We start from the raw sequence: 23,043 nt of genomic DNA, 5'->3' as shown, positions 1-23,043 counted from the left end.
ATGTTATATAATAAGAAAGAGAGAGACCACAAGTGATTGGTCCTAGATTTACTTAAACCTCTACAGGATCGGTGGGTCCCCCGCGGGATGGTTGAGCTAACGTAGGCTAATGTGATTAGCATGAGGTTGTACGTAACAAGAACATTTCCCAGGACATAGACATATCTGATATTGGCAGAAAGCTTAAATTCTTGTTAATACAACTGCACTGTCCAATTTACAGTAGCTTTTACAGTGAAAGAATACCATGCTATTGTTTGAGGAGAGTGCACAGTTATGAACTTGAAAATGTATTAATAAACCAATTAGGCATATTTGGGCAGTCTTTATACAAAATGTTGAACAGAAATGCAATGGTTCATTGGATCAGTCTAAAACATTGCACAGACACTGCTGCTATCTAGTGTCCAAAATCTAAATTGTGCCTGGGCTGGAATAATACATTTATGGCCTTTCTCTTGCATTCCAAAGATAACAGTAGAAAAAAATATATATAAATACGCTTTTTTTTGTATTATCTTTTACCAGATCTAATGTGTTATATTCTCCTACATTAATTTAACATTTCCACAAACTGCAAAGTGTTTCCTTTCAAATGTTATCAAGAATATGCATATCCTTGCTTCAGGTCCTGAGCTACAGGCAGTTAGATTTGGGTATGTCATTTTAGGCAAAAATGGAAAAATGGGCGCATCCTTAAGAGTTAAGGGGGCTCAAAAAGACCAAGGAACACCACTAATTGATTCGGGAAGGGTTGTCAGCCATAGAGGTACAAATTAAAACAAGAAAATTGCCAGTAAATGCAATATGTCAAAATTGCACCACTCTAAAAGTCCAAATATATATATAAAAAAACTTGCCAATTCAATTTTAAGACATGTTCCATTCATCCAGTTTTGAAAGCCTATCTACTCATTTGTTTCTATTCATTTAGTGTAATCAATGCCTGAAAAATGTTCTCTGTAATTTCAAGGTTATATTACGTAGGCTTAGTAATAATTTCTCATAAGACACTACTTCAACAAACCCAAGAGAGACAGACACAGTTATACCACTGATAAGAACATGACATTTAAATATAGTGAATTCAAACAATTTCCATTAACAAAATTCACAACTTTCACTCATGGAACTGTGATAATATACAATGGCTAATGTTCATGTAACACCTTGGTGTATCTCACCTGTTTTAGCTGTGTCTCGGAGTTGACATGCACATTGCAGATCTCACAGTGAAATGTTTTGTTCTGCAGGCCCGTGGCTGCCTTCGTGGGCGGAGCTAGCTTACTCTTGACCCCTGGCCGGGGGAAGGACTTGATGGAGCCCACACCACTCCTGGCCTCTAGCATGGTCTTGTGCTTCGTACCTGTACGATAAAATAGGAAAAAGTGAGTCACAATAAGGTCTATCAGGCATTTGCATACACAGTCCTTTGCCACTATTATGTAAACAGCATTGAGAGGCACTGACATTATTTGCCAATGAATAGACCCTACCAATCAAATGATGGACATGATTGGCTGTGCTCTTCACAGAAGATTGAACTCTATTTAAGAGCTACTATTCAGGGTTAGTGATTGAGCCCCCAGGGACAGGAGGGACTGAGAGGAGGGCAGGTCTCTCACCGCTGTTATGAGCCTCCAGTTGGGATGCCGAGTTGACGGCCATCTTGCAGAGCGAGCAGTAGAGCAGACGCCTGGCTTTCTCTTCCTCTGTCTCCGGGTCTGTCTCAGCCTCTTGCTCCACCTCCATGTCTGGTTCTAAAGGTGAGCTGGGTTTGGGCGAGGCCATGTCATCCCATCCTGTAGCTGAGGTAGTCTCTGTCCCCGTGGATGAGTTGGGACTCGATGCCAGCGTAGGTGTCAGGGGTGGTAACATTGATGTCATGGGTGCCAGGGTTGATGTCAGGGATCCCAGGGTTGGAGCCAGTGTGAGCACAGGAGATAGTGGTAGTGGCGATGCACCTGGAAAGCCATCTGCAGAGGGCGATAGATATGTTAATTTACCTTCCCCGATGAAAAAACCTGTTACAAGACGACTACTGCACCAAAAATAATTGTCTCATGTATGGAGATCAAAGGCATCTATGGATCAATAAGATCTGATGAGAGAAACAACACAAGTCGGTATAAAAAATACTGTGAACTGGCTCCTCATTTACCAAAATAAAATGTTAGTCTCGGCAGCATCCCCTGATCGATGTCAATTCCTCTCAGTTCTCTCTACTGCAATGACACAGAGTGAAGATCGCCAGCCAAGAGAGCGAATCAATAGTGAATTAATTTAATTTATAATACTCTACAATATCCAAATGACAGTATACACCATTAACTCTAGTTGACACCTTTGATACTTGATATTTCTGTTATATCGCATAAAGCCACCATGTGAATCCCTAATTGGATGGCAATTGATGGTGGGCCTCACCTTGTCACTGATGAATACTATTTATGCTAAGAGGAAAACAATAACAGTGCCCCTCACCCCCCTGCAATTATTATCCAGCTACTCCCAGCCTTCTTTTGAGTGCCAGGTATCAAAACATCCCGCAGTCACACTATGCCAACCCCTCAATCAAAGCCAACTCACTAGAGACCAAGAGCTGTCAACCTACCTTCTTCTGTGGGCAGGTTTTCAGCACAAGATAATGATTTGATTTGTCCTTGAAGAGCAGGGTTAAATGTGTTTTTGTAGTTTGTCTGTCAACATACATGTATTGTGCTTGCATGCGCACATGCGTGTCTCTATACATGTGCTTTTGAGTATGTACTCTCTCTATGTACACTGTGTTTTTGTGGTGAGTATATACAGTGTGTGTGTGGTTGTGTACTGTTCACACACAAGCATGGATGTGACTCTTCGTTGCTTCATCTTTTAAACAGGAAATCCCATTTCAGTGACCCACCTCTATTTCAATCAAGGGCGACCTGTTCAAAAGGCAATGTAGGCACATACATGTGTCTGTTCTTGCATTGCAGTGCACTCATCTTCCATAATGCCATTAAAGAGCCATTTGCCTTTCGCGAGCAGGTGATTATAGTGTACTTTGGCTGGCCTAAAACGCCCTCTACTCTGGGAAGGCTCCAGTAATCCATATCCCCACTCGCTGTGACCTAACTGGCTCTGTTAAGAACTCAATCACCTCTCATTAATGAAGGTAATGACTGTGATCAATCTAGAGAGGCAGCGGGTTGGGACTGACAGTTATGGGCTAAGAGGGTGGGGGGGGGGGGGGGTAGTGAGGGAGAGAGAGAAACAGGGATATAAGGAAGGGGTAATAGAGTAAATAAGCAAAGGATTAAGGAGATGGAACGAGAAAGAGGGATTAGAGAGGGAAAGAGAGCAGGGAGAGGAAGTAACAATGAGAGAGAAAGAGGGAATGAAAAATACAGTAAGTGAAAGAAAGATGAGGAAGTGCAGGGACTTCAGAAGGAAAGGGGGAAGAGAAGAAATTAAATCAAAAGAGAGGGACACAATTAGAGAGAGAGAGAGAGAGAGAGAGAGAGAGAGAGAGAGAGAGAGAGAGAGAGAGAGAGAGGGAGGATGCCACAAAGAAAGAGGGAATTCGATTGGGAAAAAGAGACAGCTATCATGACCCTCTTGGAGAGCTTCCCGTCCTTTTTGTCGTCTGTTTCTTTTTTACCCCCCTTTTCTCCCCAATTTCGCAATTTCGATCTTGTCTCATCACTGCAACTCCCCAATGGGCTTGGGAGAGGTGAAGGTAGAGTCACCCGCCAGCTTAACCCGGAAGGCAGCCGCACCAATGTGTCGGAGGAAACACCGCTCAACTGGCGACCGGCGTCAGCATGCAGGCACTCGGCCCCACCACAAGGAGTCGCTAGGGAGCGATGAGCCAAGTAAAGGCCCCCCGGCCAAACCCTCCTCTAACCCAGGATGACGCTGTGCACCGTCCTATGGGACTCTGTTGTGGCACAGCCCGGGAATGGACCAGGGTCTGTAGTAACGCCTCTATCAGTGCGATGCAGTGCCTTAGACCGGTGCGCCATTCGGGAGGCCCACGTTGCCTGTTTCTATACCTCTATAGCTCTCAGTTTTCCCAGGAGATTTCCTTTGGCGATAGAGCAGAAATGCTCTTCTCAAATCCTTCCACTCTCGTTAGGCTTCCAGGCAATCACAGAGCTCCCCCTGAGATCTGATTACCTTTCTCAATGATGCTGGATTAAGCTCTTTAATTAAAATGATTGGGCCCCATTATATGCCACCATGACTTAAAGGACAGAAACCCCTCAAGGCCCTGCAGTTGTGAGGCATTTCTTCCTTTCTTCATTTTGATTTTCAGGCCAACTACAGAGGCAGTTTTGAATCTACTGTGATTAGGATCTTGATAAAGTAGCTTGGATACAGAAGTGTATTTATAATGGTCTTGATTATCATTTGGATAACAGAGCAAAATTATCTTTGAGATATTTCACAGCAGGGGTCATTGAACTTACGTTGACTCATTCAGCCCCTCCTTCCTCATTGGAATTCATTCTCCAGACAAAATCCTTTTGGAAAGTTTCTACAGCTTTAAACCTCCTCCGAACTTCTCACAAATGAGGGCATTTACAGGAAATCCTAGTTCCACGCAAGTGAAAAGCAGGTTTAATGCACAGAGTCATCAGCTTTGCCACTTTGTGATGCATGTCTGTGTTTAAGGGCTTTTTCCAACCCAGTGCATACAGATTTGGATCTTTGAATTCCTTGTTGGTTAGGAGACGTGCATGGGGAGCTTTAGTGGTTAACTGATGGCTGAACAAGCCTAAGCACGCCCCCATGCCCCATGCCTGTTCTATTGTGCAGCTGCTGCCAGTGCAGGCATAGCTCCCCTGACAATCTGCTCTTTAATAGCTAATATCAGGGTACATTTCCTCAGGCACTGGACTGGAACTGTGAGATGGCGACTGTGTTATGGGCGACTCTTCTCTTTCTTAGCCACGTGCATGCGCACACACGCACACAGACACACACGCAGACACACACGCAGACACACAGCTTGACAAGCAGTGGCTAAGCCATTGGCTAATCTATACAATCTCACTGTGGCCGGCTATCCTTTCGAAGCCGCACACAAGTTCACAAGTTTAAAACACACACACACACACACGCACACATCCTCAAAATGCATACAGAAAATACATGAACTCACATGTACACAGAATGTGTGTTATAATGGCTATTTGGCAGAAGTTTTGCATCAACACTGAGAGCCCACTATCAAAAGAGACTGCAGTTCTTCTCCCCATTCCTCATATCTGCTCTCCGTAGCCATTCCTCTTCCCTGACCTCCGCTTTTCATTAGAGGAGCTCACGGGCACTGATATACCGCTAAATACTTCAGCCCCAAAGATAATGTGGCGTTTACCCGCCTCGCCAATTAATTTCCCTGACATCTGAGCCCATTAATATTCATTACCCAACACCACTTTTGACAAACGGACGCTCCCACGCTTTGTAGACACGATAGTGAGGTGGAGGAGAAACCTGCTTGTTTTGTTTTGGGAGGTCAGTGATGAAAATGATTTATGGCTATTTGTTCCTTTTCCCGATACAGTGTTTAATGGTCTGTCTTTGAGGCCTTTCAGGGTCTTATTTTTAAACATTATTTTGCAAACAATATTTTCCACATAGTGAGACGTGGGCTTGTTCTTGAGACACACCTATGAGTGAGCTCTGGACTGCATTTCTCTAACACATGCATAAATATATATTTACCAAATAAACGAAAGTAAAAAATACTAAAAAGTAACACAATAAAATAACAATAACAAGGCTATATACAGGGGGTACCGGTACCGAGTCAATGTGCAGGGGTACAGGTTAGTCGAGGTAATTTGTATATGTAGGTAGGGGTAAAGTGACTAGAATTTGGGGACAAAACATCATCCCATTGGAATAAATAACTTAGGAATTTTGAAATATGTTGATACTCTCTCTGTAAATTGTGAATTATCCTATTCTGCAGGTGTGAGCATGTGGGACCAGAGTGTTCACAATACAGTGCCTTCAGAGTGTGAACAGGAATCGCCGAACCTGAGCTCAATTATGGATGCTTGTATGTGCTCCAGAAATGTGCTCCTGGTTTAAAATCGCTTACTCATGGAACATTGGATTGTAGGTCCTAGACTGAGGCACTCAGACCTAATCCTGGAAAGCCATGGTCCAAGGTTTCATTGGTGCCATTTTATGAGGCAATTAAAGATGGATACAGGAAGACTTTAGTAGTGGACAGAGGTAACCCAGAGAGCACTCTGGTTCTCCAGGTCCTATGGGTTTAGCTGTAAGACTAATGGAATTGACAGAGGTCATCCTCCAGGCCTCTACTGACTACATTTTAGAAAAATAAAAGAGAGTCAAGCTTATCTGGTCCTGGTGCCTGTCTCCTGTAGTAAATGTACATCATCAAGACGTCTCCTGTATCTACTTCCTCCTGCTCCCAACTTCCTCTAGTGTGACACCATGATCAGATATACAACATTTACAGTAATGTTATCCAGGTGAAAACAAATGGATGTGCAGAAAGAGAACTATCAACACACAGTTTCTGTACTCCCACAGTTTTTTTTTGTAACCTTTACACCAAAGGGACCTGGTCAAGGTATTTCGGCAGACTCGGCACCTTTTGAAATTTGTTGGAGGGATGTGACAAAGAAGAGTGACAGACAGAGAGAGTGGATGGGGGTTGGAAAAAACAGTGGATACGGAAGGAAAGTAAAGGAAAATTACCAACCTTTCCTGTCAGTGCCGTAGCACATTGCTGGAGGGTTGATGCTCTTAGGGACTTCCTGGTTGGTGGTTTCCTTGGTGACCACTGTACCTTTGAGCTTACATTTGGTAGCGTCCAGAGATTTCAGCTTCTTGGCATGTTTTGTTCCTTTGTAGTGGGCTAAGGCCTGGCTCTGTGAGAAGAACAAATAGTGGGCTCAATTTAAACCAGGCCAAATTATGACCAAAAACTAACTCAAATCAGTGACTCATGAAACATACAACACAGTGAGCAGGCATCACAAAGCATTGCCTTTTATATTGCTGAGTAAACACAAACTTTAAAGGGGTTCAGCATCAAAAGAACATCCATGACATTAACAAGGACCATGCGCTGCAGAGTGTAGTCCAATTATATATACAATGTTATCCATGCTCCTTTGCCTGTTATGTGATTTTTTTCTTTATCTCACATCTCAGTATAGTATCAGTGGCCTTGTGATGGGTGCATCTGTAATAGTCTGATGTATTATTTATGTAGCTGTTTGAATTTAGAGTCCAGACACGATTCGTCCAAGATTCACTCGTGGACTGGACCACATGCAAAAACTTTCAGTTGTCCTTGTTTACCTCCACATACTTCCTGGCTGACTTTGCCCGTGGCAGGAAAGGAAGGTATTAGGAAAAATGCTATTGCATTTTGTGCCAACCGCATCCCCAGCAGGGCATTGTTAGCATCTGTATGGGCTACGAGGGAAGTTTCAATCAAAACCATTGAGACAAAGAATTCTTACTTGCTGTTTGCAATTTTTAGGAGAAAATTTGCTTTCTCCATGCCAATTAGAGCAAATCAACCAAATGGAAATTTCCAGATAAAACCTCTTTTCTCTGCACTCAACCTAAATTGATTTAGTCTGTGGAGGTCATAGACAATTATTGGCATTGGAAAATGCATACAATACTAATCCTCTGCTGCAAGGAACCAAAAAAAATCCAAGCATGGCACTAGCTAGTTTTCCATCCAATTGGCAACAGATTTTCATGCAAATATTCTAAAATCTGCATTAAGACATTTTCCCACCAAAGATCTGTGTGTGATGACGTAGTACATATAAACATATTTTGTTATACTATTGCTGTTAAATATAAATTAAATCGATTTCCATCGCATTTTCAACTCTACGGATCGTTTGTTCAAAAGAAATTTTGCGTTATATGGCAAATCTTTGGTCTTGGCACGTGCGGTGCGGGTAGGCTACCTACACGATGAGAGCAAGATTATTTTTGTTTTTCAAACGGCAGCCAAGCATCGATTATCATGTCATCAGAATAAGACGGTAGATATTTATTGGAAAGGAGCATTAAGCTCATCAACTTGCACTTTTACCACCCTGTAAAGTAAGCTCATCAACTTGCACTTTTACCACCCTGTAAAGTTCATCATCACTTATTTAATCTGTAGCCTAATATACAGCCTGCTGTAACGAGTCGTAGTGGAAGGACCACACAATATCATCGCGTGACTTCAAATTTACTTCGATATGATGGTTATTATATCAATATTTGCGCATAAAGGCGTAAATATAAACTTTCCACCACCATTTCTCCCATTATATATTTTACAGAAACAAAAATATCCCACTTTGTCGAGCGTATTTTGATTGACCGGTCCTTTGGTCTGATGAGTCCAAATTTGAGATTTTTGGTTCCAGTTTTGATGTCTTTACTATTATTCTACAATGTAGAAAATAGTAAAAACAAAGAAAAACCCTTGAATGTGTAGGTGTGTCCAAACTGTTGTCTGGTACTGTATATATAGAAATAATTCCAATGCAAGTCATTGGAGAGTGAGGCCTGCTACAGCATTCTCCCTATTTCTCTCCCTCTCACAAGCACACATAACTCTGTTATGCCTTTGTTTGGACTTCTTTGTCCAGATTGGAATCTTTTTCCTTACACATGGTTTTATTGATCTAATTACACCGCCAGCATGTATTTCCATACATCCACCCATATACTGTAACATAGTGACTACAACCCAACCAAAAAATGTCATATTTTGTATATCTTAATCATGATTTAAAGAATGCACAGAACATTAAATACCACGTGGGAATGCACTTTAATTTTCTGTGCGTTGATTGACTGACTAAATGGCTATTTGCCAGTCTTTTTCCATAAGATGTCTTTCTCACTTATAGACCATCCAAAAACGAATTGCCTCCTTCCCCACCTTAATCAGGTCTGTGTCAAACCGCAAGTATCATTAAGGCAATTTTTCCACATCATTACTCTAATGAAAGATGAATTATGGTTTTGATTAGACTAAACACATCCATATCACTTGTGTCTTCTGGCAAAAATCTACTGATGGCTTGGATACCTGGAGCATGATATAAGGAAGCAATATATTGGTGTAAAGATAACATAGACATTAACCAGATTTCCATCCAACCTTTTTATGCGTGTGAAGAACATGTCGGATAAAAAATGTCATGACAGGCCTGATGGAAACAGCACATTTGTCGGTAAACTTTCCAAATGTCAAACAATCAAATGTCCATTATTCGTGTTTCTTGGCCCAAGCAAGTCTCTTCTTCTTATTAGTGTCCTTTAGTAGTGATTTCTTTGCAGCAATTCGACCATGAAGGCCTCATTCGCAAAGTTTCCTCTGAACAGTTGATGTTAAGATGTGTCTGTTACTTGAACTCTGTGAACCATTTATTTGGGCTGCAATTTCTGAGGCTGGCAACTATTGAACTTATCATCTGCAGCAGAAGTAACTCTGGGTCTTCCATTCCTGTGGCGGTCCTCATGAGAGACAGTTTCATCATAGCGCTTGATGGTTTTTGCGACTGCACTTCAAGAAACGTTTAAAGTTCTTGAAATGTTCAGGATTGACTAACCTTCATGTCTTAAAGTAATGATGGACTGTCGTTTCTTTTTGCTTATTTGAGCTGTTCTTGCCATAATATGGACTTGGTGTTTTACAAAATAGGGCTATCTTCTGTATACCACCGCTACCTTGTCACAACAGCTCCAACACAACCCAGGAAGCCAAACACCATGATGATGACTCAGGTTTAGAGCTGGGACTGCTTCATCTGCAATACTGCTTCCATCCCTATTCACTTTGGTAGATGGAGACTCATAAGGACGCATTCATCGATCCAGGGCAGCAAGTTGAAGACGAAGAAAAGCAGATACTTCAGGCCCTTTTCATAGACTGACATTTCCTGTCAACAGCCAAGCAAGAGGTGGAGAGAATCGGTGTGAAGTTCTCCACAGCGTGAGACTGGTTTGGTGGTAGTGAGTGTGTTTGTGGCTTGTGTTTTACTGGTCACCAATCAGAACATCAGTAGTTATCTCCTCGGGTTGAAATGGGAGGAGACATCCTCCTCTGAAGAATGACTCTTGAGGTAAAAATTGTTTTACTGTTTGAGCCAGAAATTTGAGAGCTGTGAGCTTATTGAGGCACTTTTGACTTAGTGCAGAGGAAAACTGTGTGGGAATATCCCAATAATATGGTACAATGGAAAGACCCCTTTAATTAAATCATATTGCATGTATTTTAGTTTTTTTTCACCACTCAAAAGTCCAGGTATTCTGTTCTTCACTAAAGTAAGTTAAGCTACACACACCATCCACCACCCAAACAACCTCCAAGTCCACTAGGTTTCTCCACCCAATGTAAACTCCTATATAGTCAATCTGCAAAGATGATAAAGTATTTTTGATGTCTAAGTGACATCAAACTGAAATTTCTTCTCCCTATCTCGGTACCACGGAGATTTGATAGGTAAACACCATCTTTATCTGTTTGCTCAGGAGTTGTGATTGATGGCTGGGATGGATGATGATTATCCTGAGCTAGACCTCAATGTTGAGGAAATAATAACTGCCGCATTGAGTAATCACTAGCACATTGGGGCCCTGAATAGATAGCTAGCTTCCTTAGAGGAGGAAGTATGACAATGCCATTTTGTAATGCTACTGAATTAACTACCCCTGGCTCAAAAATGTGTTTTAAATTGTAGGAAAATATGATTTGATGGTAAGAACAAGGAAATTGAACAGTCAGATTCCTTGCATTTTAGTAATGAGGGTTATATAAGAACTACTTTGTTTATTATTAAACAACTGCTGTCATGTATTGCAAGATAACAGTTGCTTACTCCAACTTTAAAGTCTTTACAAGAAAGTTGCCCTAGATTACAAAGACGGCATGTTGTGCTGGATATATTATTCAGGACACATCCCCATATGAGACAAGTGACATCATGTGCTATTTCACAACTGACATCTTATATAAGAATGCAATGTGTCCCATTTTATAACAAATTACATATACTTTTGAAGATTCATGAGCCCGTTATGTCTTATGTTTCAAGCAAGACTTTGTTTGAAGTATGACCTCATCAACATCTTCTGGAATCCTGTAAATATGGGTTGAACAAGTAGGAGTGGACCTTTGTACTTTGTTATTCAGTCTAATCCGACTCAACACAACACAGGTTCATCGTGGGCATTTGGACCCGTGTGATCTCCAGAAGCTCACTCACCTGTGAGTTGAATCTCAGTTGGCACACGCTGCACGAGACGTGTCTTCTCTTCGTCAAGGGAGGAACTCCAAACGTGTGATGCATAACAGCTTTCTGAACTGGGTCCATCTGGGGGTAGAGAGGAGAGTATAGAATCTAATTGAGATACAGTGTTAGAGCGGATCTCTAAATCAACCTCCTTACATCCTTTGGTGTGGTGGAAAGAGAAAATTATTTTCTTTAGAGCAGGGTTCCCTAACTCAGGCAGGTGATTTTTTTTTATATGGATTTTTAAAATGTTCTTCTATTGCTGGACACAAAAGACAGTAAAAACACCAGCAAATCATCAGCTCCAAGTGATGTTAATTTTGGAAATCCAAAGTATTCCCACGCATAGTAGAGAGATACAGTATATGTGATCGCATACAAAGCCATGTTTAAAATGATTATGTTTTAGTCAAATATTATATCTGTTTGGGCTTCTTGCGGCCAATTTGCTGTCTACAAATGATTTGTAATTATGTTCCCGCCCCCCTGACCATCTGCTCAAGAAAAGATTGGCCTGCGGCTGAATATAGTTGATGAGCCCTGCTTTAGAGCTTCTTCGGGGGTTAGACGTTGAGACACCAGTCTCAATGTCAACAGTGAAGAGGCGACTGCGCGATTCTGGCCGTCTAGGCAGAGTTGCAAAGAAAAAGCCATATCTCAGACTGGCCAACAAAACGAAAATATTAAGATAGGCAAAAGAACACAGACACTGGCCGGAGGAACTCTGCCTAGAAGGCCAGCATCCCGGAGTCACCTCTTCACTATTGACGTTGAGACTGGTGTTTTGCAGGTACTATTTAATGAAGCTGCCAGTTGAGGACTTGTGAGGCGTCTGTTTCTCAAACTAGACACTCTAATGTACTTGTCCTCTTGCTCAGTTGTGCACCGGGGCCTCCCACTCCTCTTTCTATTCTGGTTAGAGACAGTTTGCGCTGTTCTGTGAAGGGAGTAATACACAGCGTTGTACGAGATCTTCAGTTTCTTGGTAATTTCTCGCATGGAATAGCCATTTCTCAGAACAAGAATAGACTAACGAGCTTCAGAAGAAAGTTATTTGTTTCTGGCCATTTTGAGCCTGTAATCGAACCCACAAATGCTGATGCTCTAGATACTCAACAAGTCTAAAGAAGGCCAGTTTTATTGCTTCTTTAATCAGCACAACAGTTTTTAGCTGTGCTAACATAATTGCAAAAGGATTTTCTAATGATCAATTAGCCTTTTAAAATTATAAACTTGGATTAGCTAACACAACGTGCCATTGGAACATAAGAGTGATGGTTGCTGATAATGGGCCTCTGTACGCCTATGTAGATATTCCATTCAAAATCAGCCGTTTCCAGCTACAATGGTCATTTACAACATTAACAATGTCTACGCTGTATTTCTGATCAATTTGATGTTATTTAAATGGACAAAAAATTAGCTTTTCTTTCAAAAACAAGGCCATTTCTAAGTGACCCCAAACTTTTGAACGATAGTGTATATAGACGGGTTAGCTGACAATGTCACAAAAACGATGCACGCGCGTCCACAGCAGAAGTCTGTGTGTTGTATTGATTCTGGACCGTCAGATTGCTAGCAACAATGACAAGAAGCTGCAAACATTTGCTAGCTAGCTAACCAACTACAGTAACGATGTATTTGAGTGTACAACGAGTGACAGTAAGTGACAATATGTTTTCAATAAAAATTTGGAGAGGAAATATAGTTTTCATGTTGTCAACAATCCTTTGATTTTAAGCCAACCCTGCCTGTTGTGCTCCACAGTTAGGCACGCATCGGTTTATTGCTAAGTATCCCACCTGTCTATAGATCTAAATCTATAGGGCTGTAACTATACTGTTAAAAGGGAACATTCTATAAGAACATAATTGGATTAACGCAATCATAAAATGTTTACACAAGTTTGTGAGTAGAGCATTGAATAGAGTATTGAGTAGAGCTGTGGGTGCATTGAAGAAACAGGTGTGTTATGCAACATTCTTCCATTGTAAATCTCACCCAAGTTTTGGAGAGAAGATGACACATGAACCTGGCACAGGTCCCTGGCATTGAAAGCTTCAGTACGGATACATTAGCTACAGCCTGCTGGGAAATAGGCTAATATGGAGGACTGGAAACGTATCGAGTGTGAGAAACATCTGTGCCACGGAAAAAGGATGACCTTCTACTTAAAACACGCACTGGGCTTGAGTGTCAGAAATACCATCACAGTCAGTGTCAAATGAATATTAGGCTATGTAGACTTAGAATAATACACAATACACCAAGGTTACTAGGGAAGTACTTCACACACATAACCTTGGTGTGTTTCGGTGTAAATTCAGTGTATGTTCACATAGCCTCATCACATAACGTTCACAGAACTCTCTTCTCGATCTACTGTATAAAATCTGTCCATTACACAGTCCTCCACCATTTAGCTGCACACTCAGCTGCGGTCTAAGGCCCCGTACACACTCTGGTTGTACAACTGATGTACAACGTATTTGCACAATGGTGATACAACCTGATAGAGTTTGTCTGCAAAACATTTTTTACGGTGTCTCCACAGCGCTTGTGTAATTATTTTGGTTGTATCACAACCGTTTATCTCTGTTGTATCACAACCGTGTGTTGTAAATCAGTTCACACTTGAGTGTGAACAGGGCCTTAGCCGGCACAGCTGCATTCCTAGTGACACATCATTCCTCCATCAGACTCTCCCATCAGCCACCCACTGCGCCACATACTCCACAGAGAACCTCCTGCTGGGAGCCGGCTCCAATTGAGATATCTCCCCATCCACACACACGTCTTCATGCTAAGTCACACGCCTGCTATCAAAGCCCACGGAAGTGTAGTTTTCCCTATTTTATTCTCTCTGAGCGAGTGTCTCCTTTCATTCATGTGTCTTCTGTGATTCATGCTGATGTGTTGGGGAGATGACGGGGGACCATCACCCCTGACGATAGAGGAATAACCAGGCTGTTTAATGGATACTATCTGACAGCCGACAGCAGCCTGTCTGTCGGACAGTTCAGCGCGTCGGCCGTGAGACCGGGTTCACTCAGAGCAGAAGATAATGCAACAAGACTAGACAGTGATGAGACGCGGTGGCAGTGTATGGGTCGGTGACTTTCACTTCCCAACTGTGATAAACTGGACAAACACAACACTGAGCATTATTTTTGTTAATTTATCAACATGATATTTTCTATATGCCCATACAACACCCACACATCACTGCATAAAACATGAGGTCAAATGAATCCATAGATCAGCCTTTTTGCAAAGTGTCACAATTATAATAAGAATTATAGTATTTTGTGTTCTTATACATTTAGTAAAATATTGTGGCCAGCAGCTCAAATGCTGCCTAGTTACATATTCTTTATGTGGTCTCGTAGTTTATTGTTTAGGATTCCACCACTGCAGTAATGTGACGGCATCAGAGAGAGAGAGAGAATGAGAATGAGAGAGAGTGGGAGAGAGAGAGCGAGAGGGAATGACTGGTCAACACACTGAGCCAGCCCCCACCGTGTGGTCTGAATGTTCCATTCACGGCCGCCACGCACGCTTACCATTAACTAAAGTGGGATGAATGACCTGTCAAAATTAATCCTCCCTCCTATGCGTTTCCCAATTACCTCGCTGCCTAGGCCAGTCAGTTAGTTATCAGCAGACATGCCGCTATAGATTGTTGCCACACCAAAACATTTGCAAGTCAAATGCGGGGGACGCTCATAACTTATAATGAGAAACAACAAGCTTCCCAGGTGTTAATAAAAACGCAGACCCTTATCACATGAGAGGAAGTTGAGAGGGGAAGAGAGGAAGCAATGATGTCTGAGGGGTGAGCAGAGTGTCTGCTGTAAACTGAGTGCACTACTAGTGGTTTTATCCCCTAAAGATGCTGAAAGAGATAGACTGAGATAGGGGGGGAAATGGATTGATCTTTCTCTGTCTCAGTACAACTGTTAAACTTTGAGTTCTTTTTCGTAATCACATACTGTGAGAAGTGAATATGTTTGGTGTGATATGGATTTGTTTGCGACAGGAGGAGAGAGAGGGAGAATGAGCGAGAAGAGAGAGAGACGAGAAGGAATTTTTCCCCATAGTGTACTTGAGTGGGTCACTGGATAGGAAAATTCGCAGTGACCGTGAGTAGAATGAAACTCATAGAATCTTGATTCAATTTAATATTCTAATAGGATTATTATTCCGTTAGTACAGATCTATTTGATCTTCTTCAAAGTGTTAACTTGGCTCAAAAAGCCCCAGGGAACAGTCTGTTTTCTTTCTATTGCTGCACTTGTTTATCTCTCCTCCTTGGGGTTGAAGCATCCCAAACTGAAAGGGATTCACGTGTGTTTCTTCATCATGTATAGAGGAAAATAGGTCTAGTGGATCTCAGTGGAATTTGTGTGTGTTCTGTACTTGTGTGTGTGTGTGTGTGTTTATCATTACTATGCAAAGGGGCAGTAGCACTACTGAGCTCTTCAATTGGGCTTCTTATTCAATATACCACACAGAAGGCTGGAGTGGGGGTTCATTATGCATATTGCTCCTGTGGATATTGCTGCTTTTTAAGGGGTTTTAAGGGGTTTGGGATTCTATAAAATGATTTAAGTTTCATGCTGTTGTTCCCCTTGATGCAGGCACTTAGTCAGTAACGCTAAATAAGAGTGCTAAATGATTGAAATGTAAGTAGTTAGTGAGAGAGAGAGAGAGAGAGAGAGAGAGAGAGAGAGAGAGAGAGAGAGAGAGAGAGAGAGAGAGAGAGAGAGAGAGAGAGAGAGAGAGAGAGAGAGAGAGAGAGAGAGAGAGAGAGAGAGAGAGAGAGAGAGAGAGACTGAATGGACTACTTTCGACGAACACAGAGCAAGCACAAGGGCAATTCTATCTCTCCCTCTATTTCTCCTCTCTCCTTATAACCCCTTCTCCCCCCCCCTCTCTCTGCTCTTTTTCTCCATTGTGCCTCTCGTTCCACTTATCTATCCCCCTGCTTTCTGCTTCTTGTCTCAGATTGTATTTTCTCCAGTATGAGTGGTACTTTAGCATTTTCCCATCGGTCTCCACCGCTGACCCCTCTCACACCATCAAGATCTGTTAGGATGAAATATTGAACTAGGGTGTCTCCTCTGCTTTCCAGAGCCACCTGGCTGCGTCACACTGTCCCCGACCTGCTCAGATGAAAATGTAACACCTTAACCCTTAACCCCTGCCCCACCCACCCCTTGCCTCAGAACAAAGCACATCTGAGCTCCATCAAATTGTCCTTATCCGTAGTGCTGTCACGCGTGACATGATATAAAAGCCATAACACCTAAAAAAAAAAGTTGCTTCAAACGTTATGAAACAACGCTTAGATAGGGGTTGAATACAATTAACTGCACCCCCCCCCCCCATCTTATTTGAATTAATCCATCTACAACAGCAATGCAATGTCTTCACAGGTCTTGAGCCAAACTCACCACAATAAAAAGGTGTACATACATCACAATTCATCTGTGTACCATAGAGGTCAAGTTGATGTGGTTCGATAGTGTTTTGCTAATTTCTTCCATAACCTGATTTCTAATTGATCAATCTATCAAACCTCTCTGGCAACACCCCACTGGCTCGAGGGGAGTTATTCTCTCGTGACATGGTACAATGAAATCTAAGATTAAACAATTTTTCTTCTCATAATATTATACTATGAATATCAAACAAGGACAATATTCATGATATTCATGATAAACCGACATTGCATTTGTCCGTAAACACACCAGCCAGCTGGCCTGCGCATGCTCTGAGGACGTCTGGGCCGGCAGCCTTGCGGGGGTTAACACGTTTAAATGTCTTACTCACGTCGGCCATAGAGAAGGAGAGCCCACAGTCCTTGGTAGCTGGCCGCGTCGTTGGCACTGTGTTATCCTAAAAGCGGGCAAAGAGCGTGTTTAGCTTGTCTGGCAGCAAGACGTCGGTCTCGGCGACGTGGCTGGTTTTCCTTTAGTGGTCCGTGATTGTCTGTAGACCCTGCCACATGAGTCTCGTGTCTGAGCCGTTGAATTGCGACTCCACTTTGTCCCGATATTGACATTTTGCATGTTTGATTGCCTTGTGGAGGGATCAACTACTCTGTTTAGAATTCTGCCATATTCCCCGTCACCTTATCATGGTTAAATGTGGTGGTTCGTGCTTTCAGTTTTATGCAGATGCTGCCATCTATTCATGGTTTCTGGTTAGGGTAGGTTTTAATAGTCACAGTGGGTATAACATCTCCTATACACTTCTTGATAAACTCAGTGACCGTTTCGTTAGCCCACGTTAGCTAATATTTTTTAGATTGGTAAGTCAGTCTACCCAGCTATCTAAACTTGTAGTAATCATGGCTGAATTACCAACAGCACGAAGGGCCTAGGGTGTCCAGGGGCACTGACCTCCAGGAGGCCTGTCATGCCAAATAGTGTCCCCCTGCCAAAGAGTGCCCCTGGTATTGTAGCAGTCTGTTTGTATGTAGCTTGCACTTCAATGGCATCCCTCAAAGAGATTTTATTTTATCTTTCCAATCAGGCAAAGCACTATGAAGGCACTACTGATCTCGACAAGAGGCGCAACATTCGCAGGGGGCAAAGAAATTCACAAATTCACACTTCCGGGTAATGTTAAGCAGTTAACTTTTTCAAAAACCATTTCCATCTAATTATTTGGTCATCTACATGTTGCTAGCAAAACTAGAAAAAAAATCTAGCTATAATTAACCCTGATCAATCAAATGGATAGGTGTAAGCAATTATGATAATTACAACTGCACTTAACTAGGTGTCTTTGCTAGACAGACACATACAGACAGACAGCTGGGCAAGTGAAATAACCTTTTGTTTATCAATCACATTTGATTATATCTGAAATTATTGTGATTTCAATGAATGTCATATCAGAGAGCACACAGTGTTCAATTTATGACTGTGCTAAAAGGTCAGTACCTGTCTAGCCTGCCAGAAGTTTGAGAGGGTGAAGACTGTGGCGCCAGAGTTGAAGCCTGTCATGAGGCTAGCCCTTTCAGTGAATTGTCTAGCAGAGATGTGAACAACCCCCCTTCTCTTGTTAGGAGGGGAGGGGGGGGGGGCAGTTTTACAACTTTACAACCACGTTCTAAATTCCATGCAGAGACTCTTGTCTCCCTGACCATGCAATATGGGAGAGAGAGGGTCACAGTAGAACAAAGGAACTCTCCTGCCAAATTCTACTACATCCCTGAATTTGAGAATTAAACAATAAATATTCTTATTTTGGAGAATGTGTAAGCGGTTGGTGGAGAAGCCAGCTACAACCCGGTCCGTTTTGTTTCATGTTTGTGACCTCATGAAAGACAATACAGCCACATTACCCTAACTCTGTTTATACGGGTTCCTCAGTTACGAGGCTTGCATCTAATTCTTGTATAAAATGAATGAGTAAAGATGAAACTATTAGCGAAATGATGAAACGTGATGTTAACCTTTAAAAGGAGAGAATTGGCCTTCCACATAAAGTTTAGCTAAGTCAGTAGTCACGCCCAAGTGAATAGACATTGGTTGGAAATTATGAATCAACCCCTTTTCCACTCTTGAATAAAAGCCTCCTTGACAAAAAGTCACCTCAGTTACAAATAATGGGAGGACATATCCTCCACGTTGAAGACGGCTAATTTCAACTATATAGGCCAGGAAACATGAGAGCTTGCTCCACACGTGAAATGGTATGAACTCTGAACTATTGATCACCTAAAGAAGAAGCGCATACTAAACTAGCATATATCAGACTGCAGCTGAACGTATGCACAAATCCAGTACGAGAACACTGACCGACGAGGAAGCATCTCCAGAGTGAGATGAACCTCTCAGACCACGTGAACCTCTCAACCGATGAAACGGAAGATTCCTCAAAGGACGATGGCGACATTGACTGGGCAAACCAGAGCCTCACATCACCAGCTCAACTCTTGAAGCCAGCTTCACGTAAATACAATGCATTGCTTTTCCGAATGAGCGATCGTTAGCGGCATATGTATTTATGTGAGAAGAGCTTCCCAGGTCTGATAGAGACCCATGGTCCTTAGTTTTCCTTCCAAAACCCCCTTCTCTTCTCTCTGAATCTATTGTGTTATAACCAAACTGTTTTTGTTTATTCCACTAGGGACGGTATTTACTGTATAATGTTATTATGTATTGTATATTCTGTAATTGTTTAATTACTTAGTAAATAAATAATTTTGCCAATTTGTGTACGGATGACTCATAAGTAAAGGCTGGGTTTGTGCAGATAACCAAGAATTTTATGACGTTCAGATGAGACTGATATTTGGTAAAGAATAATTCATGACTGATTGACTGCTATTGATATAAAAGATCTTCAGATCTTTAGGAGTGGATTCGGGAGATAGACACTCTATATAAACTAATGCTTCTGTGGTGCCCCAGGTTATTAATGGTTTAACTGTTGCATGGTTTAATTCAATCACAAAATCAATTACACGTTAGGTAATCAATTTGAAAATAGCATGTCATCTCATTAAAGAAGTCAGAGACACGACAAGCCCATCAAAGTTGTTTCACCATGATCAGTAAGTGTAACAATACAATTTTTGCCCTGATAAGTTGTTTTTTGTAATGCTTGCTTTATTTATTATAGAATGTGTGTGTGTGTGTGTGTGTGTGTGTGTGTGTTAGTATTCTTACAAATATGAAAATCTGCATACTGCAATACACAGATACGGGTAAGAATAAAATAATCTTCTCTCTAACACTCTAAATGTTAGGGGTGTACTTAATCGGACCCTTCACAAAATCCAGGAATGGCAACAGCTGTTGTCTGACAGCGACCGATCACTTCACCAAGTGGGTGGAAGCAATATCCATTAAGGTCAGTAAAGGAAGAGAATGTGCTTAACTCTAAATTCCCTTCTGTAACCTATTAAAAACGGTGCTTGGAACCAAAAATAGATTTTTGTTTTGTATGATACCAATCATACAAAACAAAAAGAACGAGACTGGCGAGGCCACCTCAAGGTGATGATGGACATCTTCAACACCCACAGTTCTCCTGAGGCCATCTTGAGTGAAACAAGGTACGGATGTTATTGGTTATATTCTGTTTTTTTAAATTGTATTTTATGGTACATAAGACATATTTCAATATCTTACATTGTCAATAGATATCCCTTTCCTAACCCCTTCTCCAGGTTTTGGATGAACGGACCAACCAGACCCTCAAGACTGCCACGGGCAAATCCCTTGGCGGTACCAGGAACGGTGGGAGGACAACCTGAAGGTCATTCTCTTTGCACACAACAGCAACGTCCAGTCCTCCACAGAGTACTCGCCGATCGCCTGATGTACGGACGGGAGCGGCAGCTGTTGACTGAGGTAAACAATGCAATAGTACTGTATATACAATTATTGCATATACTGTCGTCTTTAAAATGTGTGATTGACTTAGTGTTATTTGTCTATTGTTATTTTTGTCTAACATACTTTCAGATCACTGAAACTCCACCTGATGTGGAAGTTGTCGAACCAGATCAGAACGCCTTCGAGGACCACCTTCAGGCACGGACTGAGAAGGATGTGGAGGCAAACGACTTGGTTCGGAAGAAGGACGGAAGGAAGACGAGACCTGGGAAACCTCGCTGCTCTTTCGCTCCTAGCTGGGGTCACCATCTGTTAAGGTGAATATAAAAATCTCAGATAATAACTATTTGCATTTGCACACAAAATAACCTGACTCAGATTTTTTCTCTTTGTCTTCCTAGAGTTACCTCGGTGGAAGCCAACAATCTTCTCCAGTTGGAGTGGTTGGACGGTCGACCACTGAAAGCCTACACTTTGGTGAAGCCCATGAGACAAAGTATGTTAAGCTTTGGTTGACATTTGAGAAAGCTTATAAAAATGTACCTCCTTCATTTACCTCTCCAAATGACTATAAAACTATTGATTATCGATACCCAGGAGGTATCTCACCCAACAGAGCCATTGAGTTTGTATCAGTCTGATTCTCTGTGCTCTGAGTCGGAGGGGGACCAGCTTGAGGTAGGTTATACCTTCAAAAACTGTTTAAAATTACATTTCTTCCATTTATAACACTGCATTAATCCATCACATTAAATGTAACCTGTGTGTTTGCTTGTTTATGTCTCTGTCTCCGACCCTGTTCCCTTTACTCTGCTCCTGTTCTCCAGGACCTAGGGGTTCTGCCTAACACCCAAACGTGGATTTACCGCATGTCCTCCCTTACCAACCACCCTCCAGCTATTCATTACATCTACGGCTACTGTTGTTGTCATTATCTGTTAAGAAAGTTTTCTTGCTTCATCATACTGGGCACATAATACACTAGCACTGCAAACACTCAGAACAAAGAGAGCAGCCGTGCCTGGACTTTGCAGACTCCCTCTTCGAGTCCCCCTTCCGAGACTGGCTGTTGAGAACAAGTGACAGGTAGAACCTCCCATCCACACAGCACCCACTTCCTCTCTATTCCACACACACGAGAATTCAGTCTTTCAGTCTATGACTGCCATGTGAGTGTTCCAAAAAATCTGGTGAAAATAAATGAATGACACAACTGAACCAAAAAAAGATTAAAGTTTATATATTTAAATCTTAAAATATTGCCAGGTTGGTTTTCACAGCTGTTTCACGAGGTGTTTGTTGTTGTAAATTTGAAGGTATCCCTAGTTCAACATTATTCATTGTTGTATCCTGGGACCTACAATAGGTACATATATATTCAACCACAAGGGTGTACTAATGAACTATGCGAGATAGATAGATATATTTTTATCATAATAGAGGACTACTGAAATAATGTTATTTCAGTGTGGATAAGGGACGGGCAGCTTAAATTAAAAACATGCCAATCAGACAAGCCAGTGTATGAATCAAAAATACTTGCATATGAATGGAGTGTAAATTAGCTGACTTTGTTATCTGTAAGGTAAGTAACATTGTGTCAAGCAGATTACAAGTTTTTTTGTTGCTATTTCAGAAACGTAGCAATGTTTAAAACATGGATTTCAATTAGCTTCAAAACTGCACAAATTTCTTTCCACCCCATGGCAAAATATATAGAATTGCAGGAAATTATCTGTAAAACTGCACATTTTTCTCTCCGCCTCATGGCAAAACGAGTAGAATTGCATGAAATGTGCTATAAAATTCCTAAGTTGTCTCTTAGCTCCATGGCAAAATGTGTAGAATTGTAGGAAATGTACTTTAAAACTAAATCTAATTCTAAAACTACTTTTGCCCGCGAGGTGGAGGGGCCTCCCAACAGATTCTCGCCTATGGCCCTCAAAAGGTTAGGACCGGCCCTGAAGTGATATGGTCATTTTTTTTATGTGAATGCAAGGAATTATATCTTTTGAAGTTTGTAATACTACTGAGCTCTAGATATTGTAGTTTGTGTACAAATCAGAGGATGTTTCAAAGTCTCAGGGGGATAACCGCGGAGGAAGATTTAAATACATATCATAAACATTTCACATAACAGCGGAAGGGAAGTATAAATGTTCACAGAATCCCAGCTCGATGTAGGGTGTGGCAAAAGACCACAAAACATCTCCTACGATAGGCACGTTCAGCCCTCTAGCCGCTCGAGGCTAACAATCTAAACGATGATGTAGTCTTGAAAGATTGTCAGTCTCGTAAATCCACTGGGTCAACCTTGTCTCGGTGTGAAAATATTTCCTCTGCTAAATCTTTCCCGGGGACCGTACATGGCAAGTGTGCTTAACATTAGG

At 41.7% G+C, this 23,043-nt stretch overlaps 1 protein-coding gene across 1 annotated transcript in view; it reads right to left on the bottom strand.

The window, feature by feature from the left end:
* The window catches only part of LOC129857475 (zinc finger protein 385D-like), a 38,349-nt gene that overhangs the window by 2,465 nt on the left and 12,841 nt on the right, over positions 1 to 23,043 (bottom strand). Inside the window, exons 3-6 of the mRNA XM_055925754.1 lie at positions 11,268 to 11,375; positions 6,731 to 6,899; positions 1,626 to 1,976; positions 1,185 to 1,366 (exon numbers count right to left, since the gene is read on the bottom strand). Coding sequence (XP_055781729.1) covers positions 1,185 to 1,366; positions 1,626 to 1,976; positions 6,731 to 6,899; positions 11,268 to 11,375 — 810 coding nt within the window. The remainder of the gene's footprint in view (positions 1 to 1,184; positions 1,367 to 1,625; positions 1,977 to 6,730; positions 6,900 to 11,267; positions 11,376 to 23,043) is intronic.

This window comes from Salvelinus fontinalis, chromosome 6 (assembly GCF_029448725.1).
Source record: "Salvelinus fontinalis isolate EN_2023a chromosome 6, ASM2944872v1, whole genome shotgun sequence".
NCBI classification, from domain to species: Eukaryota; Metazoa; Chordata; class Actinopteri; order Salmoniformes; family Salmonidae; genus Salvelinus; species Salvelinus fontinalis.
Note: the sequence above shows the minus strand (reverse complement) of the source record. Positions and strands in the feature narration are given on the sequence as shown.